The sequence below is a fragment of the Nerophis ophidion genome, linkage group LG03, assembly GCF_033978795.1.
Source record: "Nerophis ophidion isolate RoL-2023_Sa linkage group LG03, RoL_Noph_v1.0, whole genome shotgun sequence".
Lineage (NCBI taxonomy): Eukaryota > Metazoa > Chordata > Actinopteri > Syngnathiformes > Syngnathidae > Nerophis > Nerophis ophidion.
The window spans coordinates 8894543-8907479 of NC_084613.1; the positions used below are offsets into that span (position 1 = coordinate 8894543).

The 12937-nt window shown below is 32.9% G+C and overlaps 1 protein-coding gene across 1 annotated transcript in view; it reads right to left on the reverse strand.

Moving 5' to 3' along the window:
- LOC133549072 (DNA (cytosine-5)-methyltransferase 3A-like) overlaps positions 1-12937 on the reverse strand; it is a 76739-nt gene that overhangs the window by 34914 nt on the left and 28888 nt on the right. Inside the window, exons 7-8 of the mRNA XM_061894172.1 lie at positions 484-759; positions 225-383 (exon numbers count right to left, since the gene is read on the reverse strand). Of these exons, the coding sequence (XP_061750156.1) occupies positions 225-383; positions 484-759 (435 nt within the window). The remainder of the gene's footprint in view (positions 1-224; positions 384-483; positions 760-12937) is intronic.

Consider the following 12937-nt stretch of genomic DNA (forward strand, 5'->3'; position numbering starts at 1 on the left):
ACGTGAGGACATCTTTTTTACACACTACTTGACATTTCGGTCAACGTGAGGACATTTTTTTACATACAACTTGATATTTCCGTCAACGTGAGGACCTCACGGTTCTAGGGGTCGTTAACAAATGTAGCCTTGTGGTTAAAACGTTATCTCGAAGGCAAATCCTCGTCTCAAGCCGACTTTCTTTCGGAGAACCCTGCTTTGACCAGAAGTAGGAAAACGCTCACCACTGAGAATTTCCCGTCCCCGAACCACATGACCCATCTGGTCCCCTCCACGGCTCTGCTGTGGCCCGTCATCAACCAGGACACGATGCGTCCCGGCCACCACGAGAACCCTCGCAGCTTCCCCCAGATCAGATCTCCGATGCCGAAACCCCGATCGTCCTGGGAATGAAACGTCAGCTAAGAACTGTACCTGGGAATCCAGGATCCTTCTACAAAAGAAGCCAAAGCCGAAGACCACATTCGGAGTTTGTCGCCTCACCTCGTACTCCGGTTCAGTGTCTCCGGACTTGGGGGACGTCTTGTCGCCACCTGTGTTGGAGGCGGGCCCAGGGGCAGTGGCTACAGTGGGGGAGGCGGGGTCAGTAGGCTGTTGCTGATGTTGTTGTGGTGACGGCTTCAGCCGAGGCGGACTGTGCGGGGATGGCGAACACGGACTTGGGGAGACTTCCCGTTTTTGCGTCTCGTCCTCCTCCTTCTCCTCCTCGGGGTCGTTTATCGAGTCCATCGCTGGCATCAGTTTGGCCTTTTTCTCTGCCTGCAACAAATCGAGGATGGGAATGTGTTACGCGGGATCAATACAGCTAATAAATGGGCAACCACTCACTGGGGCATCATCTAACTCTTCACTAATGTGGCTCTCCGCTGCCCCCTGTTGATTGAGAGTGTGGAAGGAGAACTGCAATATTCCGAAAAATATACCAAAGCAGGTCATTGAAAGCAGGCAATGGTTGGAGAGAAGCTTTTATTTTGAAAATACAGTATTAAAAATAATTATATGTATTACTTAGTGTTAGTATTGACTACCAGGAATTGCAGTTTTGGTATAGTCAACGCAGAAAAGCTAACAGTTAGCCACATAGCATCAAGTAACAATATATATGACTTTTGGATCTATACCTGCTAAATTGGAGGAAGAACGGAAAAAAAAGACCAAAGCTAACATGCTAATGTTAGCCTTCAAATGCTAGCGTGCTAATGGTAAACATGTTTGAAGTCGCAAAAATTGACTTTGAAGTGCGTCAGGTGAGCAATTCATAAATGAGCAGAAGCAACCTTGCATGCTAACTGCTAACGCTAGCGTGCTGGCACATCAGAAATGGGCAAAGAAAAGCTTGCATGCTATGTGCTAACGCTCGCATGCTAACATACTAATACCAACATACTAAGGGTGAACATGCTTGATATCAAGTATTTTACTCTATTAGCATGCTAACTGCTAACATGATAATGCCCACATGCTAAAGGTAAACATGCTTGAAATAAGACAATATTTGACTCTGAGGCGTGTTGGTGCAGAGTTAGCAAAAAAAAACTACCATGCTAAGTTAGCATGTGTTGTGAAGTAACGCAATAGCCACATGGCATCGGGTAGCAATATATACATATATATATATATATATATATATATATATATATATATATATATATATATATATATATATATATATATGACTTTTAGAAAAAAACTGAAAAGCTAGCATGCTAAAAGTAGCATTCAAATGCTAGCAGGCTAATGGTAAACGTGCGTGAAATAACAAAATATTTTACTCTGAGGCTCAGAATTAGCTAAAAAGCTACCATGCTAACTGTTACCATATATTGTGAAGTAACGAGTGTATCATCTATACACTTCAGAAATGAGCAAAGAAAAGCTTGCTTGCTAACTGCTAACGCCCACATGCTAAGGGTGAACACACTTGAAATTAAGTATTTGAACCTGTTTGTTTGCTGCTTGCTAACTGCTAACACTAGCAGTTAGCATAGTATTTGACTCTGATGTGAATAGCTGCAGAATTAGCCGAGAAGCTACAATGCTAACTTTTAGCATGTGTTCTGAATTAAAAAAAAGACTTGCATGCTCACTGTTAACGCTAGCATTCCAAAGGTAAACTTGCTTGAAAAAACAAAATATTAGAGTCTGAGACGCATAGGTGCGGAATTAGCTAAAAAGCTACCATGCTAAGTGTTAGCATGTATTGTGAAGAAGCAAAAATGTTTACTTACAAGTGTATCAGGTAGACACTTCATTAATGAGCAAAGAAAAGCTTGCATGCTAACTGCTAACGCTTGCACGCTAACATGCTAATAACCGCGTGCTAAGGGTGAACATGCTTGAAATTAAGTATTTGACCCTGTTCGTTTGCTGCTTGCTAACTGCTAACACTAGCATTCTGAAGGCAAACTTGCTTGAAATAACAAAATATTAGAGTCTGAGGCGAATAGGTGCAGAATTTGCTAAAAAGCTACCATGCTAAGTGTTAGCATGTATTGTGAAGAAACAAACATTTTTAGGTTCAAGTGCATCAGGTAGACACTTCATTAATGAGCAAAGAAAAGCTTGCATGCTAACTGCTAACATGCTAATAACCGCATGCTAAGGGTGAACATGCTTGAAATGAAGTATTTGACCCTGTTCGCTCGCTAACTGCTAACGCTAGTGTCAGAATAATTGTATCTAAGTTATCACAAAACTTTGTGTTGCCATGAGTTCCCGGCGAGAATGACAAAAGCTGTCTTTGATCCTACCAAGAAGGCTTGTAAAACTCCACTGTGTAGAATGGGGAGTTATGTTTCTTTGATGTATTATAATCAACAGCAAGATATTGTCTTGACCAAAGAACTACAAAGCAGAGAGGAATCATGTGAAAAAGTGCAATATATTTATCTGTACAGTAATCTATTTATTTATTTATGTATATATATTTATTTATTTTATATATATATATTTAGATATTATTTATATATATTTATTCAATTATATATGCACCTTATTGCTTTTTTTTTATCCTGCACTACCATGAGCTTATGTAACGAAATTTCGTTCTTATCCGTGCTGTAAAGTTCAAATTTGAATGACAATAAAAAGGAAGTCTAAGTCTAAGTCTAAGCAGGACCAGACTCCCCTCCAGACGACCTGTTCTTTGAACCGTTTTACGACCGTTTCTTTGAACTGTTTTGTAATCAAAGGCGACGGCTGTTTATGACCCCCGTCCCTTAGAAACATATGTTGCCATGTAAACGGGGAAAGTCCAAATAAAAGAGCAGGGGTACAATCTTTCGTCAGAGCGTGGTGAGACAGTACGAAAGGAGTACAGTCCAGATGTCTCAACCTCAATTGAGCCGAATTTCATTCTGTCTCTGTTTAATTCCTTGCTTCTTGTCTTGTTTAATAGACGTCATAAGTGTTTAAGTCTGACAGCTAGCATGTTAACATGATAATGCCTGCATGCTAACGGTAAACACGCTTGAAATAAGACAATGTTTGACTCTGAGGCGCATCGGTGCAGAATTAGCTGAAAAGCTACCATGCTAACTGTTAGCATGTGTTGTGAAGTGACATCATATTTGACCTTGAAGCGTATCAGGTGAAAGGGGGAGGGATTTAAGTAGAAACATGTGCTCTTCAACGCCAAAGTGCTTTATAAATATCCTTAAAAGGCCTCGGGTCGCACGTACTCTGACAACACTGCACTCTGTGTTCCTGCGCGCTCGCTTCCAGATGGCCGCTGAAGCCCATGTCCGAACGCCACGCACGAAAATATAGCATAAGTAGTTCAAAGTCAAGTGAAAGTATAGTTAAAATACAGTAAAAAATAAAGATAAAGTACAGAAAAAAAAGTGAAAGTCCAGAGGAAATGTAGTAAAAGTAGTTTGAGTGAAGTGAAAATATAGTTAAAGTACAGTAAAAGTACAATGAAAGTACAAAAAAAGATATAGTAAAAGTACTGTAAAAAAATATATAGTTAAAGTACAGAAAGAAAAGTGAAAGTCCAGCGTCAATGTTGTAAAAGTACAGTAAAAGTATCGTTAAAGGAAATATAGTAAAAGTAGTTTAAGTAAAGTGAAAGTATAGTAAAAGTACAATGAAAGTAAACAAAAAGATATAGTCAAAGTATAGTAAAAGTACAGTAAAAAATATAGTTAAAGTACCATGAAAGTATACAAAAAAAGTGAAAGTCCAGAGGAAATGTAGTAAAAGTAGTTTGAGAAAAGTGAAAGTATAGTTAAAGTACAGTAAAAGTATACAAAAAGATATAGTTAAAGTACTGCAAAAAAATATATAGTTAAAGTCCAGAAAGAAAAGTGAAAGTCCAGCGTAAATATTGTAAAAGTACAGTAAAAGTATCGTTAAAGTGCCGTAGAAGTATAGTAAAAGTACAGACAGAAAAGTGAAAGTCTAGAGGAAATATAGTAAAAGTAGTTTAAGTAAAGTGAAAGTATAGTTAAAGTACAGTAAAAGTATACAAAAAGATATAGTTAAAGTACTGTAAAAAAATATATAGTTAAAGTACAGAGAGAAAAGTGAAAGTCCAGCGTAAATATTGTAAAAGTACAGTAAAAGTATCGTTAAAGTGCCATAGAAGTACAGTAAAAGTACAGACAGAAAAGTGAAAGTTCAGAGGAAATATAGTAAAAGTAGTTTAAGTAAAGTGAAAGTATAGTTAAAGTACAGTAAAAGTACAACAAAAGTATACAAAAAGATATAGTGAAAGTATAGTAAAAGTACAGTAAAAAATATAGTTAAAGTACCGCAAAAGTATACAAAAAAAGTGAAAGTCCAGAGGAAATGTAGTAAAAGTAGTTTAAGTAAAGTGAAAGTATAGTTAAAGTACAGTAAAAGTACAATAAAAGTTTACAAAAAGATATAGTGAAAGTACTGTAAAAAAAAAAAAAGTCAACGTCCAGAAAGAAAAGTGAAAGTCCAGCGTAAATATTGTAAAAGTACAGTAAAAGTATCGTTAAAGTGTTGTAGAAGTATAGTAAAAGTACAGACAGAAAAGTGAAAATCCAGAGGAAATATAGTAAAAGTAGTTTAAGTAAAGTGAAAGTATAGTTAAAGTACAGTAAAAGTATACAAAAAGATATAGTAAAAGTACTGTAAAAAAAATATATAGTTAAAGTACAGAGAGAAAAGTGAAAGTCCAGCGTAAATATTGTAAAAGTACAGTAAAAGTATCGTTAAAGTGCCATAGAAGTACAGTAAAAGTACAGACAGAAAAGTGAAAGTTCAGAGGAAATATAGTAAAAGTAGTTTAAGTAAAGTGAAAGTATAGTTAAAGTACAGTAAAAGTACAACAAAAGTATACAAAAAGATATAGTGAAAGTATAGGAAAAGTATAGTAAAAAATATAGTTAAAGTACCGCGAAAGTATACAAAAACAGTGAAAGTCAAGAAGAAATTTAGTAAAAGTAGTTTAAGTAAAGTGAAAGTATAGTTAAAGTACAGTAAAAGTACAATAAAAGTATACAAAAATATATAGTGAAAGTACTGTAAAAAATATATATAGTTAAAGTACAGAAAGAAAAGTGAAAGTCCAGCGTGAATATTGTAAAAGTACAGTAAAAGTATCGTTAAAGTGCCATAGAAGTATAGTAAAAGTACAGACAGAAAAGTGAAAATCCAGAGGAAATATAGTAAAAGTAGTTTAAGTAAAGTGAAAGTATAGTTAAAGTACAGAAAAAGTACAATGAAAGTAAACAAAAAGATATAGTGAAAGTATAGTAAAAGTACAGTAAAAAATATAGTTAAAGTACCGCAAAAGTATACAAAAAAAGTGAAAGTCAAGAGGAAATGTAGTAAAAGTAGCTTAAGTAAAGTGAAAGTATAGTTAAAGGAGAGTAAAAGTACAATAAAAGTATACAAAAAGATATAATGAAAGTACTGTAAAAAAATATAAAGTACAGAAAGAAAAGGGAAAGTCCAGCGTGAATATTGTAAAAGTACAGTAAAAGTATCGTTACTAAAGTACCGTGGAAGTATAGTGAAAGTACAGAAAGAAACGTGAAATCCAGAGGAAATGTAGTAAAAGTACTTTAAGTAAAATGAAAGTATACCAAAAGATATAGTGAAAGTATAGTAAAAGTACATTAAAAAATACAGTTAAAGTATCACGAAAGTACAGAAAAAAAGTGAAAGTCCTGAGGAAATGTAGTAAAAGTAGTTGAAGTAAAATGAAAATATAGTTAAAGTACAGTGAAAGTAAACAAAAAGATGTAGTGAAAGTACTGTAAAAAAATATATATATAGTAAAAGTAAAGAAATAAAAGTAAAAGTCCAGCGTAAATATTGTAAAAGTACAGTAAAAGTATTGTTAAAGTACTGTGGAAGTATAGTGAAAGTACAGACAGAAAAGTGAAAGTCCAGAGGAAATATAGTAAAAGTAGTTTAAGTAAAGTGAAAGTATAATTAAAGTACAGTAAAAGTACAATGAAAGTATACAAAAAGATATAGTGAAAGTACTGTAAAAAAATATATAAAGTACAGAAAGAAAAGTGAAAGTCCAGCGTAAATGTTGTAAAATTACAGTAAAAGTATCGTTACTAAAGTACCGTGGAAGTATAGTAAAAGTACAGAAAGAAACGTGAAATCCAGAGGAAATGTAGTAAAAATGGTTTAAGTAAAATGAAAGTATACCAAAAGATATAGTGAAATTATAGTAAAAGTACATTAAAAAATATAGTTAAAGTACCACGAAAGTACAGAAAAAAACTGAAAGTCCAGAGGAAATGTAGTAAAAGTAGTTTAAGTAAAATGAAAATATATTTTAAGTACAGTGAAAGTATACAAAAAGATATAGTGAAAGTACTGTAAAAAATATATATAGTTAAAGTACAGAAATAAAAGTGAAAGTCCAGTGTAAATATTGTAAAAGTACAGTTAAAGTATAGGTAAAGTACGATGAAAATATCGTTAAAGTACCGTGAAAGTACAGAAAGAAAAGTGAAAGTCCAGAGGAAATATAGTAAAAGTAAAGTAAGAGTGTAGTTAAAGTACAGTAAAAGTATGGTGAAAGTAAACAAAAAGATATAGTGAAAGTACTGTAAAAATACAGTGAAACTATAGTAATTGTACAGTAGAAAAGCAAAAATATAGTAAAAGTATAGTCAAAGTAAAGCGAAAGAACAGCAAAAGTACAGTGAAAGTATAGTAAAAGTCAAGTGAACGTACACTGAAAATATATAAAAAATGGTGAAAGTACTGTAAAAGTAAAGTGAAAGTATAGTAAATGTACAGCACAACTATAATGAAAGCACAACAATTCAAAACGCTTGTAAAAGTATCGTAAAAATATAGCAAAAGTACAGTCAAATTATCATAAAAGTACAGTAAAAATATTGAAATGTACAAAGAAAATGCAGTGACAGTACTGTAAAAGTACACTGAAATTATAGTAATTGTACAGTACAACTATAGTTTAATCACTGTGAAAGTACAGGGAATGCATAGTAAAACTACAGTAAAAGTACAGTAGACGTATAGTAGACCTACAGTAAGACTATAGGAAAGGTACAGTAAATGTATAGTAGAACTACAGTAAAGGTACAGTCAATGTATATTAGAACTTTAGTAAAAGTACAGTAAATGTAAAGTAGAACTATCGTAAAAGTACAGTACATGTATAGTAGAACTAAAGTAAATGGTACAGTAAATGTAAATTAGAAATATAGTAAAAGTACAGTAAATGTAAAGTAGACTTATAGTAAAAGTACAGTAAATGTATAGTACAACTATAGTAAATGTGCTGTAAATGTACAGTAGAACTATAGTAAAAGTACAGTAAACATATAGTAGACATATAGTAAAAGTACAGTAAACATAGAGTGGAACTATAGTAAAAGTACAGTAAATGTATAGTGGACATATAGTAAAAGTACAGTAAATGTATAGTAGAACTATAGTAAAAGTACAGTAAACATATAGTAGACCAATAGTAAAAGTACACTAAACATATAGTGGCACTATAGTAAAAGTACAGTAAATGAATAGTATACCTATAGTAAAAGTACAGTAAATGTATAGTGGAACTATAGTAAAAGTACAGTAGACGTATAGTGGAACTATAGTAAAAGTACAGTAAATGTATAGTAGAACTATAGTAAAAGTACAGTAAACGTATAGTAAACCTATAGTAAAAGTACAGTAAATGTATAGTAGAACTATAGTACAGATACAGTAAATGTATAGTAGAACTATAGTAAAAGTGCAGAAAATGTATAGTAGAACTATAGTAAAAGTATAGTAAATGTATAGTAGAACTATAGTATAAGTACAGTAAACGTATAGTGGAATTATAGTAAAAGTACAGTAAATGTAAAGTAGATCTATAGTGAAAGTACAGTAAACGTATAGTAGACCTATAGTAAAGTACAGTAACTGTATAGTAGAACTATAGTAAAAGTGCAGTAAATGTATAGTAGAACTGTAGTAAAAGTGCAGTAAATGTACAGTGAAACTATAGTAAAAGTACAGTACAACTATAGTAAAAGTACAGTCAATGTACAGTAGAACTGTTGTAAAAGTACAGTACACATATAGAAGAACTATAGTAAAAGTACAATAAATGTATAGTAGAACGATAGCATAAGTACGGTAAACGTAGAGTGGAATTATATTAAAAGTACAGTAAATGTAAAGTAGAACTATTGTAAAAGTACAGTACACATATAGAAGAACTAAAGTAAAAGTACAGTAAATGTCTCGTAGAACTATAGCAAAAGTGCAGTAAATGTACAGTAAGACTATAGTAAAGGTACAGTAAATGTATAGTAGAACTATAGCAAAAGTACAATAAAAGTACAGTAAAAGTAGAGTGCTATAAGAAGCAGATATTTGTATTTGGATTGCTTCCCATTTGGAAATGTAAACCTCTTTTTTGGGGAAGGGGCCTCACTCTCTGTGTGTGTGTGTGTGTGTGTGTGTGTGTGTGTGTGTGTGTGTGTGTATGTGTGTGTGTGTGTGTGTGTGTGTGTGTGTGTGTGTGTGTGTGTGTGTGTGTGTGTGTGTGTGTGTGTGTGTGTGTGTGTGTGTGTGTGTGTGTGTGTGTGTGTGTGTGTGTGTGTGTGTGTGTGTGTGTGTGTGTGTGTGTGTGTGTGTGTGTGGAAAGACTGGCCTGCAGCGTTTAAAAAGGAGAGGGAGAGACTAGTAGACAATTTATGCAAGCGTGTACGTATATACATACATACATATATATATATATATATATATATATATATATATATATATATATATATATATATATACACACACCGTGTATATATATATATACACACACATACATATATACACATATACACATAGTGTATATATATATATACACACATATACATATGTACATACATATATGTATATATACACATATATATATATATACACACATATACATATGTACATACATATATGTATATATACACATATACACATATATACATATACACACATACCTACATATACATACATACATACATGTATATGTATGTATGTATGTATATATATATATATATATATATATATATATAGATATATATATATATATATATATATATATATATATATATATACATACATATATATACAATTCCATGTGGGAACAGTTTGGAGCGGGGCCCCTTCCTCTTCCAACATGACTGTGCACCAGTGGTCCATAAAGACATTGATGACAGAGTCTGGTGTAGGATTAACTTGACTGGCCTGCACAGAGTCCTGACCTGAACCCAATAGAACACCTTTGGGATGAAATAGGCCTTCAGTGTGTGACCTCACCAATGTACTTTTGGAAGAATGCTGGAACATTCTCACACAGCTATGCTAGTGTTGCTAACCTAGCATGATGTTCAATTGTAATGTTAGCATGTAGCTCACATCGTTATGCTAGCGTTGCTAACCTAGCATGATGTTCAATTGTAGTGTTAGCATGGAGCTCACATCGGTATGCTAGTGTTGTCAACTTAGCATAATATTGAAATATAACAATAGCATGTAGCTCAAATAGCTATGCTAGTGTTGCTAAACTGGCATGATGTTCGATTGTAATGTTAGCATGTAGCTCACATCGCTATGCTAGTGTTGCCAACTTAGCATGATATTGAAATATAACAATAGCATGTAGCTCAAATAGCTAAGCTAGTGTTGCTAAAATAGCATGATATTGAAATATAACAATAGCATGTAGCTCAAATAGCTATACTAGTGTTGCTAATCTAGCATGATGTTCAAATTTAATGTTAGCATGTGTAGCTCACATCGCGATGCTAGCATTGTCAACTTAGCATAATATTGAAATATAACAATAGCATGTAGCTCAAATAGCTATACTAGTGTTGCTAACCTAGCATGATGTTCAATTGTAATGTTAGTATGTAGCTCACATCGCTATGCTTGTGCTGCTAACCTGGCATGATGTTTAATCGTAATGTTAGCATGTAGCTCACATCGCTATGCTAGTGTTGCTAAAATAGCATGATATTTAAATATAACAATAGCATGTAGCTCAAATAGCTGTACTAGTGTTGCTAATCTAGCATGATGTTCAATCATAATGTTAGCATGTAGCTCACATCGCTATGCTCGTGTTGCCAACTTAGCCTGATATTGAAATATAACAATAGCATGTAGTTCAAATAGCTATACTAGTGTTGCCAACCTAGCATGATGTTTAATCGTAATGTTGGAATGTAGCTCACATCGCTGTGCTATTGTTGCTAACCTAGCAAGATGCTTAATTGTAATGTTAGCATGTAGCTCACATCGCTATGCCAGTCTTGCTAACTCAGAATGATATTAAAATATAAAAATAGCATGTAGCTCACATCGCTATGTTAGTGTTGCCAACTTAGCATGATGTTCAATTGTAATGTTAGCATGTCGCTCAGATCGCTATGCTAGCGTTGCTAACTTAGCATGATAATGAAATATAACAATAACATGTAGCTCACACCGCTACGCTAACGTGGCTAACATTTACCGCTCTCACGTGTGCTCAATTGAAGCGTTGGCACGGAAACTGTGTCCACGTATTTTTTTAAGTTTCCGGCACCTGTTGCGATTTAAATCCCCCCTTTTTTTTTTAAAGTCACACTTATCTAACGATTAATCGAAGCCACAAAATATTAATCGTCACAAGTCATCTACTTCCTGTCCCCGAGATCAAATACTGTTGCCAAAAGGATACGTGACCATATTTGGTCGATGAAGTGAAACAGGAAACACTTTAAAGCACGTATTAAAACCACAGTGGAAAAAAACTTTTTTTTTTTTTTTCTCAAACTCTTCCTCACTTGCTCACGTTGCCTTTGCCCCCACCGGCTCCCCCACCCCCGCCCCCGCTTCAAGCTGCAGATGGTGCACAAGAAGGTTTTCTAGAAAGCGCTGCAGTCGGCGTATTTCCCCCCAACCTTCTTGCTAAAATGCTACCTCGCTAAGTAGACGTGCAAAACAAAGACATGCGGCACACATACCCGAACACGCCTCATGATCCAGTGTGGAGGGAGGCTTTTTTTTTTTTTTTTTTTTTTTTTTTTTTAACAACGCCCCCCCCCCAACCCCATGAACCCCTCTCAAGGAAAAAAAAGAAAAAAAACCATTTCTTTGTCTGGGAATTCGGGGGTCAGGTGGTCGCCGAGCACATTCCTGGTTGGCTGCAGGCCAGGCCAGCACACTCCTTTCCATGATGGGGAGGGTTTTTGGGGGAGGGGGCTCCAGTGTTTATAAAAAAAAAAAAAAAAAAGTTTGAGTGAGAGAGATGTTTCCAGGAGAAAGTGCAAGATAATCCCACAGCAGGAAAAAGTGCAGCTACAAAATATCATTGCGTCCCTCAAAAAACAAAAACAAAACAAAAAAAAAGTTCTGCAAATTAAAAAAAAAAAAAAAAATTCTGCAAATAAAAAAAAAAAAAAAATGCCGGTAAAATATATGTAGTTTCTGAAGAAAAATAATAATAATAACAACAAAAAAAACTATTCACAAGTTTAAAAAAAACTATTTTCTTCAAATAAAAAAAAATATCCGGTAGAATAAATGTAGTTTCTGAAAAAAAAAAAATATAATAATAATAAAAAAATAAACAAAAAAAATATATGTATATATATAAAAAATATTTTAAGCAAATTAAAAAAAATGTTTTTTCTACAAATAAAAAAAAAAATTGCCGGTAAAATAAATGTAGTTTCTGAAAAATAATAATTATAATAAAAATTAAAAATAACTATTCAGAAGTTAAAAAAAAAAAGAAAAATTTAAGCAAATTAAAAAAAAAAAATTCTGAAAAAAAATAAAATAAAATAAAAATTGCCGGTAAAATAAATGTAGTTTCTGAAAATAATAATAATAATAATTAAAAAATTAAATTTCACAAGTAAAATAAATCTATATATATTTTAAGCAAATAAAACGTTTTCTGCAAACAAAAATTAAAAAATACCGGTAAAATAAATGTAGTTTCTGAAAAAAAAAAAAAAAAAACCTATTCACAAGTAAAAAAATAAACATTTTCTGTAAATAAAAAAATATTCATAAGGTAAAAAAAAATTTGAAAAATAATTCTGCAAATAAAAATACGTTTCGCTAGCAAAATTATTATGTTTTGTTACAAATGAAGCAAAATATTTGCAGGGAAAAGAAAACATTTTAATTTTGCTAATTAAAAAAAACAACTTGTAAGAAAAAAAGCACAATTTTCGGCAATAAAAAAAAATGTTTCGCCAATAAAACATTTTTTTTCTGCAAATTTAAAAAAAAACAAAGGTCAAGCAGTAGAAAACGGACGGATGGATGGATGGAATTTGCAGGTAAAACTATGATTATTATAAAAAAGATTTGCAAAAAAAATTTCTGCAAACAAAAAAAAATGTTTTGCCAGTAAAAAAAATGTTTTCTTTTGCAAATAAAAAAAAAAAAAAGAATAATTTGCAAATAAAAAAAATGTTTCGCACGTAAA